The following is a 20,829-nucleotide window of genomic DNA, read 5'->3' as shown; positions in this document are numbered from 1 at the left end:
TATATATATATATATATCAGGAGTGCCAATTAGTTTCCTTTTCTTGTTCCAAGAATCACAAACCTAACCTGTTGAAGAGATATTCGTCAAATTAATGAAATATATGTAGAATATTGCATTGCTAGCGGTTTATCACATTTATAAGGTCAATTGTGAAAAATCAGTGAAGTCATGTGAGAATATATAAGGATGGGTGTATCTCTTTATCATGTATAAATTCTGTGTCGATCACGCACCCTCCCTAACTGAATGCTGTTTGTTAGCCAATTAATATATAGGTCCACAAAAATGTCATATCGCTAAAACTAAACGGGACGAATTTTGAATTTAGACATGTCAGAAAATCACGGCTTACATGTGAATACAATATATATGCATATATATATATATATATATAAATACAAACACAAAATATAGAATAAAATAAAATATTTCAGTAAAAATAAAATTTAAGAAAAGCATTACATACGTAGAAACAAAAAAAAAAAAAAATCGTGTGCGTGTTTGACTGATTACTTTTATATAAAAAGTTATTGAAAAATATTACTTTAAAAAGTAACATTATTAATAATAAAGGTTGTATCTTTTTTTTTTTTTTTTTTTTTTGAGGAAAAAGTTTTGACTTTTGATTGCTTGTGTGGAGAGAAAAATGTGAATTATTACTTGCAATTGCATGTCCAAAGGAAAATTGATACGGGTAGTTAATCTACTTGATCTTTTCGTTCATACAGTGAAGAAATTAAGAAATAAACATTATGAATGTTTACGTCCATAAGTGTGTGTACACACATATATATATATATATGTACATACCGAATACATTATATATACAACCATTGTCTAGAGTGAGTTCCTTTTAGTGAGTGTGTTAAGCTTAAAGGAACATTTTTTAACTAAATATACTTAAAACAAGTTTTGCTTGCAATAACTTTTCAAGATACGTATTATAAAATGTGCGTAGGCATCCTATAGAGAAATATATAAAATAAATAAATATATATCGTCGTATAAAATAACTTGTATTTATAAGTTTTAACTATAAAAGTGTACTTTTATGTTGAGAATCAGAAGGGAATGTGCAAAGTATGGAACACTTCTTTCTATTTACACAAGATTCAACCTTAATTGAATGTTCTTTTTTCAAAATATATGAAATGTGGTAGTCCTTTACACTGGCTTGTAGTCACGTTTCATGATAGTCTTTGTTTAGGTTAAATTCACCTTTTCTTCCTATTTCCTTTATTTAAGATCCTTTGCGTCTTTTTAATTTTGATTGCATTTGAATTTTGATCATCTATTTGCTATCTGAAAAAATTAATTTGCAAAGTAGCATACTGTGTACATTATTAATGTGATAAGTTTCCCTTTAATTTTTTAACTTAATGAAACTGTCTTCTGGTAATCATAGTCATATTTGTTTTATTAGAAAGTACATGAATAGAGAACTTTTTAATTTCAAAAAATGTTTGTAGAATGTTCATCTTAATTTTATTAGTCTCAATATGATAACTTTGATTTAAATATTTAAATGAAAATAAAAAATACCAGCAAAAAAATGAACGTTAAAAAGAAAACAATATTTCCATATTTTAACTATTTTAATTAGTATATATCAACAAGAAAAAAAAAGTTGAAATCTCTTTTCGCCGTACTTAAATCTGGGATGATAATTTTCTAATTTTTTGTATAAAAAGTAAAAACTCAACTTTTCAAATATATTATAAGTATGGAAATTAATATGCATCAACATAATTTTTCTACATAATTTTTCTTTGAAACTTTTACAAATTAAACATGGTCCAGAAGTGCTAACATCATTGAGCATTATTTGACTTTGTGCATTTGTACAGAATATAGGTTTCATAGTTAAAAAGTTTTTTTTTTTTTTTTTTAATTTCCTCTCATTGTCAAAAATAGCAAAATGGTTTATGGGCCCACACACATCATTGTTGGGCTAACTGATAGGACCATAGCAGGTACTGCTGTACCCGACCCATTGATAGCACCTATTAATTGGGTCTAAGTTGTCTTATTTACCCACAAAGGGCCCCAATTTTGTTGCCCAATCTTCATGCAAGTGTAATGGTATCTTTTTCAGCCATGACATATAAAATTTGCTCACTATGAATATCAAGCATATCATGTGCACCACATGTGACTTGGGCACATCAAATACTATATACATTTAGTACAAAATCTAGTACATTACATGAAATCTAATCTTTTCCCACTTTTCGTAATCATCAGTTTTACTTTTGTTTTTAATACCCATTTCTCTCTCTCTCTCTCTCTCTCTCTCTCTCTCTCTCTCTCTCTCTCTCTATATATATATATATACACACACACACACACACACATATATCTTCTGTTTTATCACTTTGTTTATTTTTGGTGTAAATCTTGATTGTTTTGGTTACCGTAAGGAAAGATTAGGCCTTCTTTTTTACCTTTATCATGTCAACAACCAAAATTAGAATGTGGGTTTTCTTACTTGTAAAGATATAGTGATCATGAAAAGAACCACATGCCAAGTAATTAACAACAGAGAAAGGAAAGGGAATAAATTGTTAGAAAATAAAAAAGAGCTAGTGAGAAGTTAGGCATCTGTAAAACTATTGTCATCATCTGTTCAACTATAGTTTTTTTTTTCAAAAAAAAAAAAAAAAGCTGAGAAAGTGATAAGCTCAATTGAATACATTTTTTAGTTGGATTAGGTCATATACCCTGCTCTGATCTGCTCAAATAATGGATAATGCTCATAAGATAAAGGCATATTTAAGAGAATCTACCTCGTCAAAAAAAAAAAAAAAAAAAAAAAAAAAACCCATGTGTCCATTATATACTTGTTTTTGGTAAGACTTTTTCCTGAGGGGGAAAAAAATAAAAATGATGAATATATACTCAGTCTGCAAAAGTACTTGAGGAGGTTAACAAGAAAAAAAAAATCAAATTAGCTGATAAAATAAAACTTATAATATCAAGCTTTAAAAAAGTTATAGGGTATTAAAATGAATTAAATTAAAGTAAATAAAAAACCTTACGTGGTAATTTTAATCACACAACTATATATGCACGTACAAAGAAAAATACATGCAAAATATGAGATATCCTTATATTGTTTACTAATGTGATCCCATTTTTTGAGAATTTACAAAGTCATGCTTTAGTACTTTTTCTTGGTTTTGATAACGGATATTTATTCATCCAGAAATATAGTTCTCATGAGATTGTTGTGCATTAAATCATAAGATCTAATTAGCTTTCCTTTGTGTTCATGAATACCGGATATTTATTATATATAATTTCTTAAACTAAGAAGTTATGTTAAAAAATAATAATAATAAGATCATGGGAAGGATGATTGTTTTTATACTTGCCAAACTAAATTACCTTATATGAAGGGTTTGGTCATAAATAGCTTGCCTAAGTTGAATACTATCTTTTAAAATATAGTAAAAAGTAGTAGAAGAAAAATGTTTACTTTTTTTTTTTTTTTGCTATAGAAAAATTATTCAACGACATGCTTGACGTTTAATACCTAACTTAAATAAATAAATAAAACCCAAGTTGTATATAGACCCAATTAACTTTTTTTTTCCACCTTTTGGAAAAGGTAAATTCTCAATTTAATTACGAGTGAGAAACAGACATGAATCATGCATGCAGCAAAAACCGACTCGCTCCCGATCTTTATTCGAACAATGAGATGAAGCCAAAACAAAGAAAATAATATCTTCTAAAGTTGAAAAGATTGTTGGGGCCATATATTATATTCATGCACGTTTGACCAGGTTATTAATATCCATCTCTGTTTTTTCACCAAGCAGCTTTCATACACTTCATCAAACATCTTTATTTCCTACCTATATATATCAAGAGAAATCCTCATCTGTAGAAGAAAAGAAAATAATAAATATTCTACAGGAATCCATAATTTTTCACGAACAAGAATAAATTAATGCGCAAAATTAGATTAGTGATAATTAACGTTTTAAATTGATTAATAGGGTATCATTACAGATTGGTTAGATGTCCATTAAGCATTTGAACAAAATTATAAACAACGTGGACAACGCTAATTCCGGCCAGTAATATGACAGCAATGAATTCCACAAAAGTCGTAATCAATTAATCTTCGTTTCAATTGTGTTGAATAAAATTCAAGCACCACTTTCCTTCAAAAAAAAAAAAATAATAATAATTCAAGCACTACTATTCCCCCACTTTATTATATGGAGAGCTAATTAATGTAACATGTAGAAGAAGCTAACCAAATTTTCAATTAATTTTGAAGGCTGTAATTTTGAAAAGAATGGTATATATGTTTTACCTACATATTTCTATCTTTATATATCTAATATATATTTCTATCTCACATATGTATTGTTTCATATTTAGTATATATAAAAGATCTTTATTAGCCATCTTTTGAAAAATATGATATATATATATATATATGTATATGTGTGTGTGTGTGTGGTGGCCCTATGATAGGTGTCGCTAGCTAATACTTGACCCCCATAATATTATCCTTGATTTTGAGAATTTTAACCTTTAGTAAATGCCGACAATGCTCCAAAATCTTGTAGTTTTGTGGGAAGAGAGTAAGGAAAGCATTTGTCGATTTGACATCTAATATATGATCTTACCAGCAAGCTAGCTAGGGGAAGTAGCACCTTAATCATAATTCTTGTATGTATATATATATATATATATGTATGTAGGTATGTATGTATGTACGTACTTTGCTGAGAACAAAGTACTTTCTTTTACATGCAATCTAACATTACTAGTCTTGTATAGAATCTCCAATTTCAAAGTTTATATGTAATTCACATTCTCTGCCTCCTCATAATTAACTAAAATACATAAACAAACTGCCATTAGAATAAGATGAGTACGTAGCTCTAGAGGTCGGTGCCAACTTTTATCTCATCTCTTTTATATATACCAAATTCATGGTGAATTGCTATATTTCTATTAGGAAAGGCAACTTCAAAATAGCATTTTGTCGACTTTCTAAGCATCTGCCAGCAAAAAATTGACAATTCACTTTCCATATTAAATGATACTAAGAAGTTGAGATAAAAATTGAGAAATTTAGTGCACATGTCATTCATAGTTTAAATAGAAAATTTGAACAAAAATTCAATTTTTTATGAAAAAAGATAAAAAAAAAATACTATGAAAGAAAAATCTGAGCTGCGATTCAAACCGTAAATCAGACATAGCATTATAGCATTATAGCATTATTACGTACACATAATATTTGCAAGACTTATGTGTCTTTAATCAGAGACTAACTTGATAATAACTAAATATTAACTCCTAATTTTAATAATCTCTAACCTCGATCTCTATCAAAACTGTCTTTTCATTTATTTCCAACCCAATATTAATACGTGTATATATATCCTTAATCACGGGCTAACTTGATAATAACAACATTAACTTCTAATATTAGTCATAGTATTTAACGTAAGATGGTACGTCAGTTTGATATATATATATATATATATAAAGCAATTTTGGTTTTTTGTAGTTTTGGCAAGAGAACCGATACATAAGGAGATAATAGCTATATACGTGTTTATCTATTAAATTAAGCTTTGTTTCTTAATTATGAGTGCAAACATAAACTATGGACCATATACTTATGTCTTTAACACATATTATATATATATATATATATATACATATAACATGGGTTATAAGTTATATATGTTACATATATATTAGAATATTAAAACCTTATTGACTGAATGGGGTTGGAGTCGTTCACTTGGAATTATCTCTTTCATATTCCTTAAGGAACACGTTGGTTAATGATCATACATGTTGGAAAGAGTTTCCACTAGCCTCCCTAGACCCAATTCCGAATATATATATATATATAATTAGAACATATTTTCAAATCAAACCATATTAATTTAACAATTTTAGTTACGCAAAGGATAGAAGTCTGCCACATTAATGTAACTGGAAAGTGTTTTTGTTAATGGTTTTGGAGAAGGACAAATTGCAGCCGTTTAATTAATTGTTAGCTCCAGTAGGGACCATGTGTGAGGTTACCAATTTTGAAATTTTGTTGTATATATTTCTTCATTAATTAACGTCCGAAAGGTGTGTCATTACTTTTCTTTTTAAAAAAATAAAAATGTGTCACAATTTTGGGTCACTTTCATTGCATGTATAAGATGATGGATTATTTACAGGGAGATTTTGGCTTTTAGTTTAATATCTTTTGTCTTTTAAGTCTTCATATATAATATACTAGGCTGATCAGACAGCTGAGAAGTTGGCTGAAACAATTAGGATCATTATGTATTTGTATTTTGCTGAAAACTAACTAAAGCAATTAATTTTATAATGGTTCTTATCGTGAAGTGCTAGCTTCTTCTTGGATCTTTTTTTGCTTTTTTTGTTTTGTTTTGTTTTTTTTTTTTTTTGTTTTTTTTTTTTTTTTGTTTTCTTTTTTCCTTTTCCTTGTGCCATCTAAGCCGAATGTTATCGAGTAGTGCTAGTCTTACTTTGCAAGGTAGAAAATTTCGTTTTGAACTCGTCCATTAATAGGATAGTTACTCCAAAATATTCAAGCTATAGTACATTACTCCGATGTGTGAACAATATAACTATAAACACATATTATATGTATACCTATTCAATTCCTAATTATTCACATATATAAATAATATATATTTCTATTCATAAAAAATATGAAGAAATATCAAATTCGATTACCTTTAACTCGTAAATATATTATATAAGTGCTACACACTGCACACACACCCACACATATATGTATATGTTTATAGGTTATGTCTTTATGTAAATATATATATATATATAGACACACGCATTAGGTTAATTATGGACCTGACGCCGGCCCCTAGGATTTCTATATAAATATGTAGGAGTTCCAACCTGAAATATAAAGAAGTACAACACGAAAATTGGTTCATACCTTCTTTTTTTTTTTTGTTTAGACAAATAGTTTAGAGCTTGTTAATTTATTTAAGTTAGAGACAATAAATTAACAATGCTAATTATTATAACAAAGTTAAATTAAATGAAAAATAGACAATTGATTTAGCTCAACAAACTTTACCTAGAATCCCTAGTCCCCCACCCAAAAAAATAATAATTATTATAATAATAACAACAACAACAGCAACAAGCCAACGAGATTTAGTACTTGGTTATATATCTCTGAAAGGGTTTTAAAATTTAAAAACAGCTAGCTTGCAAAACCATGTGGCTCTTATAAATATATGACTTGACAAGCAAACATGAGGCCGTTGAAAACTTTTTTGTGTGGCACAGTTTAAACCATTAGCCAGTGGTACTGAAATGGCATCAATCAAAGTTTTCTAACAGTAGAAAAAAAAAAATAATACACAATCATAGAGAAAACCATGATTCTTGGCTGCACATACACATGAGAGAGATGAGAACCTTTACAAAAAGGAGGAATATAAATATATATATATATATGCCAAATGCATCACTAGAAAAGGATGCTTCCTCAGCTGAGCTCTGACTTGAACTTAATTTGGGAGATAGTACATATTTTGAAATATATTTGATTTTTTTCTCTTTATTCATTTTTTTTTTTTTTTTTTGAAGTTATTGGACTTAGAGATCAGCATATAACCATGTCTGATTCTTAGCCTTTTCTTCAATCCTTATCGCCAACTTACTTACGTGTCATCACCGTGTGGCCTAAATTAAGCACAAAATTTAAGCTGATAATTTGAATTATCAAATAGAAAGGATTACAGATTGGAAAGCATGTGACAATGAAAGTCATAGCTAGCTAGAAGCTAGCCAGGCAATGAATATAATGGGTGACAAAATTGATTTTTCCTTGTGCTATGGATCAATTTTTAGTTTTATTAATTAATCAAGAATAGTCACAGGTTAAAAGGGGTGTTTTCAAGGAAAGCTTGATTATTATATATTTCAAAGGCAAAGATCATTGAGAGGTTAGACTTATTTGGCTAGCAATTGGAACTAGACCACCCAACTTTAAAAGAAGCATTTTAATTTGAGACAATGCAATTTTAATTCTCCTTAATTTAATCAAGATCCAACTTGGCCTTTATATATATAAATATATGTATATATATATATATATATTATATGGTCTCCACTGCATCAGTTTATTCTTTCTAAAAATATTAATAAATAATAAAAATCTTGTAATTCATTGGTTTTCTTTTCTAGGATATTGGGCTAATAATTTAGTCTATAATATCAATGAATCTAAATCAATGAGGAAGAATAATGATTAATATGAACAGGGTGAGAGCACTGACCATGATAATGGGTTTGATAAAATGGCAAAAGGGGGTTTCTTAAAAAGGTGGTGTTGAGATGAGTAGAGCCATTGAAATTGAAAGGCATGTGACAGCCTTGTTTCAAGAAGGGGAAAATGGCCTACGCTGAAAGTTTTGATTTCCACCAAGAAAGTTGGTTGTGTGGGTTGAGAGAAGTAGTATATAGGAAGAATAAAGCTTTCAACAAAATATATATATATATATATATATGTATATAGGAAGAATAAAGCAAAGAGAAAAGCACTATCCTATTGGGAGGGAAACCTACAAAACTTTAATGGCTCAGAAAAAGCTTTTTTGCCCCCAAAAAAGATCAAAAAGATGGGATTTCTATGTCATAATGGTATGTGCCTTTAGAACCCCTTTCAGAATTCCTCTTTTCCTGAAGGCTCCAGCAAGGGAAAGCCACCTCCTGAACTAATATGACTTTGATTCAAAGACAAATAATGAATGAAGGGGGAAAAAAAAAAAAAAAGAGGTTTGGCCGTCCATTGAGATTATTATTGTTGTTGTTGTTATTATTAATGTTTTACTTTTCAGCAAACAAAATATGCCCCTAACTCGTTGCGGTGTTGAGGAATCTATAAATAATAGAGTTTCATTTTCATGAGGCATCCAAACCCACCTCTATATTGGACTTGGGAAAAAGCGATATTCTTTGAATCAAGTATGCTTTTGGAGAGATTTATATCACTTGGAAACCACATATTCCACATTTGGTGTTTCTTGAAAGGTTGAAAAATATAAAGATATCAAAATAGTGAGTTGAAATATTATTATTTTTTATAATTATAATATTTCTTTACATGTGCACTAATGCCAGGCCGGCTCTGAAGTCTAGCTGTTGACCCACTTTCTTTAGCCCAAAGAGGCTGCCCAAGGCAAAGATTATTTTTCTTTTTGCTGAGATTTCCCATTCTGTAATAAATCTTCCGAAGGAATTCTTTTAAGTTGAAAATGAAAGTCAAAATAAAAGTAGCTATTTTGATTATTGACCAAATAAAACGCATCCTATACCAACCAGACTGACCTAATAATGTTTTTATACTTGTTGAAATTTGCATTTTCCTTTCTCCTTTTTCTGCTGGAAAATAACGTTATTATGTTCATCATTGTGTTGATTTTTCACTTTCCAAGAGCGCAAAAAAGTTGGCTAATAATGTTGACATCTATAGTTTTAGTAAAACTAATTCATGGAATACTTTTTTTCCCCCGCCTTTTTCTCTTTAATAAAACAGCCAGGCAATAAGAACAATCAAGACTTGAAAAAGTTGAATCTATGTAAATACTCTAGCCTTCAAACATATTACATGAAATATTGACATGTTGAACACACACACACACACACACACACAAAAAGAGCCCCTTTTGTGACATAAAATACCAAGTCCATTACCATCACTTTTCTTTTGCAACTCACCTTGAAAGAAAGGCAAGGACTTAAATGAATAGTTCTGCTCCATACTGCCTCTAAAGAAGTAATGAGGAAAACCACCTTAGATTCAAAATCAAAAATACAAATTGAAGGCACTTAACATATGAACAGTGTGTTATGAACTAAACATGTATTCTAGGATGATATTACATGAGGAAATCGATCACTTTTTTTTCCCCCCTTAAACTTGTAATCCTTGCAATTGGCTAATCTACAGTCCAAATCCTATTCTAAATCTTGTCTAATCATAAGATTTCATATTTGCTCCATGGAAGAAAAGTGCGCATCAACACTTGTGAGCGTTTGTTGATCAATTTCAGTTGTACTAATCAATTTCGGCAACGAATATGTTATTTCTTTTTTGGATTCCAAATCATCTTTATCACTCTGCTCGGTCGATAGCTCTGTGGTCGGAGGCTCTAATTGACGATCTGTATGAGGATTGAAAAGCTGAGATTTTACCTCCAAGCAGGATTTTAGATCCTCCTCATTTCGGGCTTTGTTTAGCTTATCAATAAGGTCATTTAAAGTTGAAGCCCTCCCAACCCACCAATCTTTTGCTCTTTTCGGCTCTTCGTCCAACTCCTTTGAATTAACTGGTGCATCATCACAGTCACCCAACTGCCGTTTCTGAAGCTTTTCCAACCCTTGATCTACAATTTGGCATATCCTCTTTCTGAAGTTACTAGTTCTCCCAGGGTTTGATCTCAGCTTCAACTTCAGCCCTGAGATTGTAGCCCCATTGTCATCTTCAATGGAAGTAGGGTTACGGTTAGATATAGATGACTCCGACCCATCTTCGATTAACCCATCTGAAATAGTTTTTGTGGAAAATAGTTCTTCCAATAAGCTAATATTTTGCATGTACCGATCAAAACCTTCATTTTCCCCTTCAATATTTCTATCCTTGTATTCCTTAAGCTTGGAAAATCTCCATTCATTTATAGCTGCTGCGTCCTGAAATTACTTACTTAGGAAAATTTGTTCCATACAGCAATTCAAAACAAATCTTCATCGATTTACATACACACCTTTCTGGTTAATGCCTTCCTTGAACGAAACGGAATTTGCACATTATTGAATTGAGAAAAGGTGTTTGAAAGTTGCCGGAAGGATGCAACTCTATGTGAATTCCTGAAATAGAACCAAGGAAAGAAAACCACTAATCAAAATAACGCCAAAACGTGAATTTCCTAGAAGACTTACCCGTTCACTTCGCTGATTCGAGTTTGTAATTCAAGTTGAGATGTGATTTTGTGTGAAAGCTTTTTACTGTAGCAAAAAAGTTAGATGTGACTGTTTCTGAGAGCTTTTTACTGTAGCAAAACTCGAATTCTAAACTCAAATCAGCGAAATGAACGGGGCCTTAGAACATCAAAGTTAAAGGTGAAATTAAAGTAGCAATGAGAAACATGTAGAACTAAGAAAGGAGCTTTAGGGGAATATAGGTATCATGATAAAATGCTCAATACCGGAATCTATTGGGGGAAAAGGAAATTAACAGAAAGGCAGAATGAGAACTTCTTGCAGGATAAGGCAACAACTATTAAGCTTGAGCCAATCCTTAACCATAAAATAGCTTAAGCTGAAAAAAGTACCAAGTTTAAAACCCTATGCTACTTTCAGGTCATTGATGAAATACAAATTACAAAGGCTTTTGATAAGTTTGACAATAGAGAGTAATAAATTTCTTCCTGTGAAAAATAATGACACTCGTTCTCTAAACAAATAGTGCAAGAGTATATGACAATTAGATAGAGAGGAAGGCTACACTTGTAACTCACACGGAAGATGGTGCCTCGGTAGACTGCTGATCGAAAAAAGGAGAACTTGAAGTTGGAGCCTTATCAGGAAAAGTTGCATTTGCTTTTAACACTGCAGTCGCAATAATACATATAAGTGAAAATACCTCTGTTATGTTTTATTACTCAGGAAAAACACTAATATATACAGGGATTAGATATTAATTGTATCTACCAACTAATACTAAACAGACTAAAAATAGGATACAATAAATAGTGCAGCGCAGTAGCTATTATTAGAGAAGACGATCCTAGACACTTCTAACACTCCCCCTCAAACAAGTGTGAAGATACTTTGCATTCCAAGCTTTGCTTATCATTAGAGAAGACGATCCTAGACACTTCTAACACTCCCCCTCAAACAAGTGTGAAGATACTTTGCATTCCAAGCTTTGCTTATCAGATGTTAAAATGTTGAACTCGGAAGCCCTTTGGTGAGAGCATCTGCAAGCTGACAGTGAGAAGAAACGTATGGTGTACAAATTAACCCAGATTCAATCTTCTCCTTGATAAAGTGTCGATCAACCTCCACGTGCTCTGTGCGATCATGTTGTATAGGGTTGTGAGCAATGTTGCTGCTTTGTTGTCACAATAGAGCATCATGGGACCATCAATGTTGATTTGTAAGTCTGACAGAATAATCTTTAGCGTAGTTCACATATTCCTTGTGCCATAGCACTAAATTCTGCCTCAGCACTAGAACGAGCTACAATTGGTTGTTTCTTGCTTCTCCAAGAGACCAAGTTGCCTCCAAGAAAGATGCAGTATCCAGTAGTAGATCGTTGATCCATTTTGGAGCCTGCCCAATCAGCATCAGTATAAGCTTCTGCTTGTAGTTTCTCATTCTTGCGGAATTGAAGACCTTTTCCCGGAGAACCTTTCTGATATCTTAGGATAGAATGTGTGGCTTCTAGATGAGGTTTCAAAGGAGCATGCATAAATTGACTCACCACGCTTACAACATAGGCAATGTCGGGTCTTGTGTGAGAAAAGTAGATGAGCTTTCCTACCATCCTCTGATACTCACCTTTGCCAACTGGTTCCTATTCCCCTGTGATTTCCCCAAGACAATGGTTGGCCTCAATCGGAGTATCACTTGGTTTACATACAGTCATTCCTGCTTCTTGAAGTAAGTCTTGAGTATAATTATGTTGTGAGATGTAGATCCCATGTCTTGATCAAGCCACTTCAATTCCTAAGAAAAAACGGAAGCTCCCTAAATCCTTGATTTCAAATTCCCGGGAAAGATAGGTCTTCAATCCAGCTATCTCCTCATTGTCATTGTCATCACCCGTCACAACAATATCATCAACATATACAATCAAAGCTGTGAGCTTTCCATTTCCTGACTTTTTTATGAACAGTGTGTGATCACCTTGACTCTGAAAGTAGTCTCGGTTTAGCATAGCTCGAGAGAATCTTCCAAACCACGCTTGAGATGATTGCTTCAAACCATAAAGGGACCTCTTCAGTCTACACACTTTATTGCCTCTGACTTCTTCTTGACACCATGGAGGAATATCCATATACACTTCTTCCTCCAGATTCCCATATAGAAAGGCATTCTTCACGTCAATTTGGTGTAAGGGCCACTCCTTTGTTGCTGCCAGTGATATGAGAATCCTGATAGTGTTAATCTTGGCTACTGGAGTAAATGTTTCAAGGTAGTCGATTCCATAAGTCTGAGTGTGGCCTTTTGCGACCAATCTGGCTTTATATCTATTAAGAGACCCATCAGAATTGTATTTGAGGCTGAAAATCCACTTACACCCAATTGTCTTTTTGTCTTTTGGCAACTCCACTATCTCCCATGTTTGATTCTTGTCCAAGGCTCTCATTTCATCCTCCATAGCCGCTCTCCAAGGTTTCGAGGCAAGGGCTTCACTTACTGACGTTGGGATTTTTGCAGATAAAAAACTTGTAATAAATGCCCTGTAATGAGGAGAAAGGTTCTGCAAGGATACAAATTGAGTCATGGGGTGTCTAGTGCAACTTCGAACCCTTTTTCTCAAAGCTATAGGAAGATTAAGAGTGGGAGACTCAAAAGAAGAGACGGAAGTTGGTTGAGTATTCTTATTACCTGACTCAAAGTCGACAACTAGAGCTTGGTAATTGACGACAAACCATTTCCCCCTGGAGTACGTTTTGAGAGGAGGCGACATTGGTGTCTCAGTGTTAGTCTCTTTTTTTGGTTCTTCATGTAGGATGCTAGGCTCGGTGGTGATAGTGCGCTCAGTAGTAGGCTGGACAACAATGGAATGTATAACTTCATCAAGGGTAGGTTCAATGGGAACAGAAGTAGGCTCCTCTGTAGGTTGGACAACAATGGTAGACGGGTCAACCTCAACCCTCGTGTCAACAACATCCCAATTCCACCTATCTTCCATACTTGTATTCTCCCTCTGAAGATAGTACTGGTCAAAGTATGACTGATTTTCAACAAGAACCACATCCATTGTCACAAAGAAACGTTTTGTCGGAGGATGATAACACCGGTATCCCTTTATCTGTGCTGAGTACCCTAAAAGAACACACTTCAGAGCTTTAGGGTCAAGTTTACTTCGTGAGTGGGGATGGACAAACACATAAGCAAGGCAACCGAACACCTTTAGAGCAAGTGTACCACTCCCTTGAAAATTAGGGAATAGGGGGAGAGCAACTTGTCTAAAGGCTTTTGGTAGTCAAGAAGCTTGGACGGCATCCTATTGATAAGATAGGCGGCCGTAAGGATGACATCTCTCCAATAGTGTTTAGGTACCCCATTTGAAATAGGAGCGCACGAGCAACTTCAAGGAGGTGGCGATTTTTCCGTTCAGTAACTCCATTCTATTGGGGGATATCCACTCACGTAGATTGGTGTAGAATTCCTTCTTGTGACAAGTAGCCCATCAAGTCTTGGTTGAAATATTGCTTGCTGTTGTTTGATCGTAACGTTTGAATGGTGGCTCCAAATTGTGTCTTGACAAATTGATGAAATGTGTTGAAAATGGATGGTACTTCAGATTTGTTCTTCATTAGATAGACCCAAGCGGTCCTAGTTCAATCATCAATAAAAGTAACAAACCAAAGATGGCCAGAAATAGTAGTAACACGAGATGGACCCCAGACATCAGAATGAATTAAACTGAAAGGAGAAACAAATTGAATTTCTTTGATCGGAAAAGGCACACGATGACTTTTAGCAAGAATACATGACTCACAATGTAAACTACGAACATCTATTTTTGTGAACAATGACAGAAGTAGCTTTTGCATTAAAGAAAAGGATGGATGGCCTAAACAGTTATGCCATAGGTAAATTTGGTCTGAACTATTTGCATGTGAGACTAAACACTGAGACTCATCGCCAACACTCTCCCTATTAGTATCTAGGTAGTATAATTCGTCTTTTAGTTTACCAACCCCAATCGTCTTTCCCGAGTAATCCTGAAAACAACAACCAAAAGGAGTAAATTTCACAGAACAATTCAGATCACTTGTAATTTTCCCTATTGACAAGTTGTGATTCAAATTGGGAACGCGAAGAACAAAGTGAAAAGTGATCTTGTTTGTGATTTTAGTAGAACCTTGGCTAGCAACCGAGGAATAACTTCCATCAGCCACTTGGATTCTTTCTCATCCCAAACATAGAGAATACTTCAAAAATAAGTTTGACATACAAGTCATGATCAGAAGCGCCTGAATCAAGGATCTAGACACTTGAATTTGAGATGGAGGTAAGAACTTTTATACCTGAAGATACCATGGAGCAAGAACCTGTTTTTTCATATTGGTTGCGACTATCAATTTGATTTAGCAATTGACGGAGGCGGGCGATGTCCTGTTGGTTCATATCAGTTTTGAGATCGTTTTCAACCGGATTATCGGCAGCTGTATGATTGGCTTGACCCTGGCCTTTTTAAGTGTTGCCTCCTCGATTGTTGAGTTGCTTCAAGTTCTAAGGCTTTCCATGTAACTTCCAACACATAGCTTTGTTGTGCCTAGGTTTGTTGCAGTAATCACACCAAAGCTTGTCTTTTTCACTGTTTCTTTTGTTCTTTGTTGGCTTCTTTGCAATAAGGGCTGAGTTGTCGGTTGTAGGTCCTTCAGCTTCACTTGTTTTTAGACCCTTTAACCCTTTGTTGCTCTCTTCACTTTGCACATAGAGGAAGGCTTCCTCCAAATTTGGGAATGGTCCTTTGGCTAGAACTCGATCACACACTTGATCATATTCAGGGTTTAGTCCCAACAAAAATTGAATAACCCAATCTTGTTCCATGACATCCTTAATCTTCTTTGCATCAGGAGCACATTCAAACTCAAGTTTTTGGTAGAGATCAAGTTCAGCCAACAAACCTTTGAGAGTGTTGAAGTATATTGTGAGGTTTGCAGTTCCTTGGTGAGTTCGAGTGATCTGTTTCTTGATTTGAAAAATCTCTGAAGCGAAGCCGGTTTTGGAATAGGTCTTGTTCACAGCATACCAAATGGCTTTCACTGTGGGAAGCAGCATGTATGTCTTGCTAATCTCTGGGATCATGGAATGTAAAAGCCAGGACACTACCATAGCGTTTTTAGCTTCCCACATCTCATATTTAGGATCATCTTCTGGTGGTTGTTGGACAGATCTAGAGATGTACTTGAATCTGCCTTAGCCCTTAGACAAATGATTGCTGATTAGGACCATGCCATGAAATTTTTTCCATTAAGTCTGCGGGTAGTAAGCCGAAGGGTTGGGTTTTCAAAATAAACTGTGGGATGTTAAGAAATTTCTGATGATACACCAAACGAAATTTCGAATGCTGACATCTTGGATATATATAGGTAAAAAAACACCCAACACCCAGCTTGCACAAAGACCAAATATCTTCTTTATCTGGTTAGAAGAAGCGGAAGGTGAAAGGAACTACAGATCAGAGGCGGAAGACCGGCAGCGGTGGAAGACTAGTGGCAACGACGACGACATACCAGCAGAGGCGGCGACGGCGGAAGGCTAGCTACAACGACGAGATCTGAAACCCTGGGCGGTCTAGGCTCTGAGGTCTGTGAACAGATCTGGGTTGCGCTTTCAACAAACCCTAACAGAGGAGGCAACAGAGTACAGGCAGCAGCAGAAGACCAACTACGGTGAGGACGGCGTACTGGCGGAGGCGGCGATCTGGACGGCGCAGTGTTGGGTCTGAGAGCAACAAAACCCTAGAAAGTGGGGCAAGGGTAGTAACGGAACTAGGGAATAAACCCTAGGAAAATAGGCAACAATGAAGGTCGCCGGAAGCAGAGTGGCCGGCGGCAATAAAGGCACGCCAAAAAAGATGGCAATGAAGGCCACGAGAAGGTAACAATATATCTAAGTCTTGCTCTGATACCATATCAGTGAAAATACCTCTGTTATGTTTTATTACTCAAGAAAAGCACTAATATATACAGGGATTAGATATTAATTGCATCTACCAACTAATACTAAACAGAGTAAGGAGAAGAAACATACAAGGTCATGATTTTTGCACATGACAAATTAACTCAACAAAGGAGAAAAAGTCAGTCAAATTAACAGGTCTCCAACAGGATGCAATTTAAGTAGACGTTTTCAATCTTACAATGCTCACGCATTGCTGCTGCAACACTGAAACCTTCCACAAATGTCATATTTTATGAGCATGGATCGTCCCAGGTACCACATACTATGCAGCAGCTTCTGAAGCGTAATTGCTTCATAAGTGTAATTGCTTTCGGAAACTAACTCTAATTGCATAGACCTAATCTTTTACATTTGTTTCTTGCTTTGAACTTCTGCAATGTCGCAACCAATTTCAAATCCTGATCAGACCTCTAAAGTCTAATCTAAAACCCACCCAACTAAATCTCCTTCACTGAACATGAAAATAACCCCCAAGGCCCTAACTAAACCCCTTTTTTTTGGGTCGTCAACTGAACAACACCATGAACTTACTGCTTCAAGTTGTCCATTGTTTAATGTATCCCCCTTTTCCTTGCCAAAAAAAAAGATATATTTTTCTTAACCTTTCCCACAAAAAAGCCTTGAACTGTTGACTCGAAAAACCTTTGCAGATTAAACCACAACAACTACATCCTACCTTAGATTAAATTACAGACACTTCAAAAAATTTTGCACGCTCGAGATTAAAACAGCCTGCATCAGGCCTAGCAATAGTAGATTCCTACTTTTAGCAATTAATCTCCACAGCTACTTCAAAGTCGAAGGGCCTGTTCACTTCGTTGATTCGAGTTTGTAATTCGAGTTGAGATGTGATTTTATGTGAGAGCTTTTTACTATAGCAAAAAAGTTAGATGTGACTGTTTCTGAGAACTTTTTACTGTAACAAAACTCAAATTCTAAACTCAAATCGGTGACGTGAACGGGGCCGAAACTTATAAGGTACCCAGAATAACTAAAATAGAATAGTTGATGCAGATCATGTTAAATAGGATTATTTGGGATTGATTTCCTTTATTGGGGAATCGATTTGGTTGCTTGGGATTGATTTTCAATCCAATTGGGAATGATTTTTTATTCAGGTTTTATGCATTTAATTTAGTTTCCTATTTTGATTATGCAATTAGCCTATAAATTGGCCACTTTGTTAGAAGAGTATTCAGCCTATTATGATTGAATATTGAAAAGAATTCCCGTATTGTTCTCCCTCTCATATTCTTCTTCCTTTTCCCTCTCTCAAGTTCCATCTTAATCTCTTTTCTAAACCCCTAATTCCTCTTCTATTTCTCTCTCTCCTTCTCCCTAATTTCTCCAATTTCCCTTTCTCTCCCCTAGTTCTGCATAGTAGTCCTCTGGAAAATTACTTTACTTATTATTCCAGAAGTCTGAGTGAATGTTGTGATAGGACAACATAATTTTTTTTATTGGAATCACCTGGCTTGATAACAAGTTCTGTCAATTAATACTAACGTTCCACCAAGTACCACTAACATAATTCCCAAAGAAATTAAAAGGAAAAACGAAAGACATGTATGATAAGACTTAACTAGTTGTCTAAAACACAGACAAATTTAAAGATGAAAAATTCTATTAGAAAAGTAAAATAAACAAATAAATAACTAAAAATAAAATCCTATTAGAAAAGTAAAATAAACAAATAAACAACTAAAAATAAAAATTGAAATTGAAATTACCGTGAATATGACATGGATTTTGAGCTTTGGCACAGCAACTCTTGCATGATTCGTAAGGACACCTGCACCCAGTTAATTTCTAATTAAAAGATCCATCATGCAATGGTTGTATAAAAATGTCTCTGTAGCATAATTTACGCAGCAAAATTGAGTGCAAACGATGATGTGGTGTGCCTAAGGCAAATACCAACATCGAACCCTACAAATTCCATTGTCCAAAAGGGAAAAAAACAATTGACTAAACAATCAATTGAAACATCCGTGCATGTAGAGTCTGGTAGAATATAAAGAGTCCGCTGAAACATATCCTGGATGGCTTTTATGTCAAAAGCAAACTTTTAAAAGGTAATTCTTCTTGTAGTAGCAGCTGAAACACGCTGATGGCTGATTATTTACAGCAACAATCTAGTAAAGAGGCTCTAGTCCAGCTATTCCACCTATGCTTTTTAAGCCTAAACGGTGCTGGTACTCCATTTTCTATCTGCTAATAAGTTGAAAAGAACCTTACCTTGGCCCTCTCTTTCCTTTCTTTTCCTTTTACCTAGGGATTAATGTGTCCTATTTGGATTGATTCTCTAATATAAAACCGCAGATCTTAACTAATATCTTCTTACAAATATGCTATTGTAAGAGAGAAAATTCCACTAAGATCTTAACAAATATGATATGCTAGATCTTCACAAACAGTAAGCAAGCTGAGCTATATTCCAAGAACACTGCCAACTTTTCCTTCAAAATTAACAAATTACGGAAATATAGGCACGCTCCTATCTTTGTTCTAGCCAGTGTAAGTTTTCATAGTAATTCCGTCAAAACCAAGATGCCCATAAGGAATCTACTGAATCCAAAAGCCTCCCAAAATGTATACCAAATGAACTGCCCAAAAACGACGACCTTGTAAAAAACTTTTCAGCGGATTACCATGTCCCACTACTTGCCATCTCCTACACTACTTTTAGAAGTATGGATATCAATTTTCCGCAATACTGAGATAGATACAGCTTTTTCAAAGCGCAAAAAAGGGAAAAAAGGGTAAAATCAAGAAAGAAACTTCAAGAAAATGAAAATCGATCACAAGCACAAATACATCCACGCAACGAGAAACTAGGGTTCCAGTCGTCCAGAACCTAAATTCGGCGCAATTAAGCCTTGAACAAAGCCATAGAACTAACGACAAGCTCGGAAAAGCGAAGGAGGTCTCACCTGGAGCGCGCGACATTGCCGCACTGCTTGCACTTAGGCTTGTTGAGACCGCGAAGGGTCTTCGGCGGCGTGTCCGTACGGTGGACGGTGTTCACGGCGGGAGGAGCGGGAGCTGAGACGGGAACGGCCGCGGCGGTGGCGGTGGTGGCGGTGGCGGTGGTGGCGGTGGCGGCGGTGTCAGAGCTGTTGCTGCTTAGGGCTGGCGACGGGGCCGCCATAGGAGCGAGCTTTCAAAGGGTTTTTTGTGATCTGAAACTGGAGAGGTTTGAAATTGGAAGGGAAATACCGCGGGAAAAAACAGCAAATTCGTAATCAAGCACTTAACTTAGTCGCGGTTTTTTGTCCCAAAAAAAAAATTTTAAGAAAAAAAAAAGAAAAAGAAAAAGAAAAATGGCTTGGCGCTTTAAGATTGGAGTTTCGTCCGTCGTAGCGGCGGGGTGGGTAAGTTGTGAAAGGATTCGGCGAGCGTGGGTTTTTTTGGTTTTTAATTGGGGCTAAATAATGGGCCGGGTCGGGAGTTATTTCGTGAAAGGGAAATCATTAAATAGCATTTTTTTCCTATCTTTTCAAGTAAATAGCATATTTTTTAAATATTGATAAATTTTATCATATCTCTCTTATTCATTTTGAAATAATTTATTCATTTTCAATTTTACCCACAATGTTTTCTTCTTTCCATTTTATGGTTATCTCTCAGATTACTTTTCCAAAAGCTCTCTCTTAATCGTCTTTCTTTCTCTATAGCCTCTCTCTCTATAAATTAGATGCAGCTACAACCAGCGACGATGGCGACTTCCGATGACCGACGATCGTCACCGCGCGAGGGAATCTCTGGCAACATTTCTCTCTCTCTCTCTTCGTGATTCCTGTCTCAATTATCTTCAAGATTTATGGTCGTGATTCTCTCGCAATTTCTCTTCGCGAT

The 20,829-nt window shown here is 34.7% G+C and overlaps 1 protein-coding gene across 1 annotated transcript; it reads right to left on the bottom strand.

The window, feature by feature from the left end:
* Positions 1–9,559: 9,559 nt before the first annotated feature.
* Positions 9,560–20,353, bottom strand: LOC21406123. The gene is made up of 5 exons (XM_024174895.1): positions 19,905–20,353; positions 18,702–18,763; positions 11,559–11,649; positions 10,806–10,908; positions 9,560–10,731 (listed from the first exon to the last, which is right to left on the bottom strand). The coding sequence occupies exons 1-5, from the start codon at positions 20,120–20,122 to the stop codon at positions 10,030–10,032; spliced, it is 1,176 nt and encodes a 391-aa protein (XP_024030663.1). The 5' UTR covers positions 20,123–20,353; the 3' UTR covers positions 9,560–10,029.
* Positions 20,354–20,829: the final 476 nt, after the last annotated feature.

This window comes from Morus notabilis, unplaced genomic scaffold (genome assembly GCF_000414095.1).
Source record: "Morus notabilis unplaced genomic scaffold, ASM41409v2 Scaffold135, whole genome shotgun sequence".
NCBI classification, from domain to species: Eukaryota; Viridiplantae; Streptophyta; class Magnoliopsida; order Rosales; family Moraceae; genus Morus; species Morus notabilis.
Note: the sequence above shows the minus strand (reverse complement) of the source record. Positions and strands in the feature narration are given on the sequence as shown.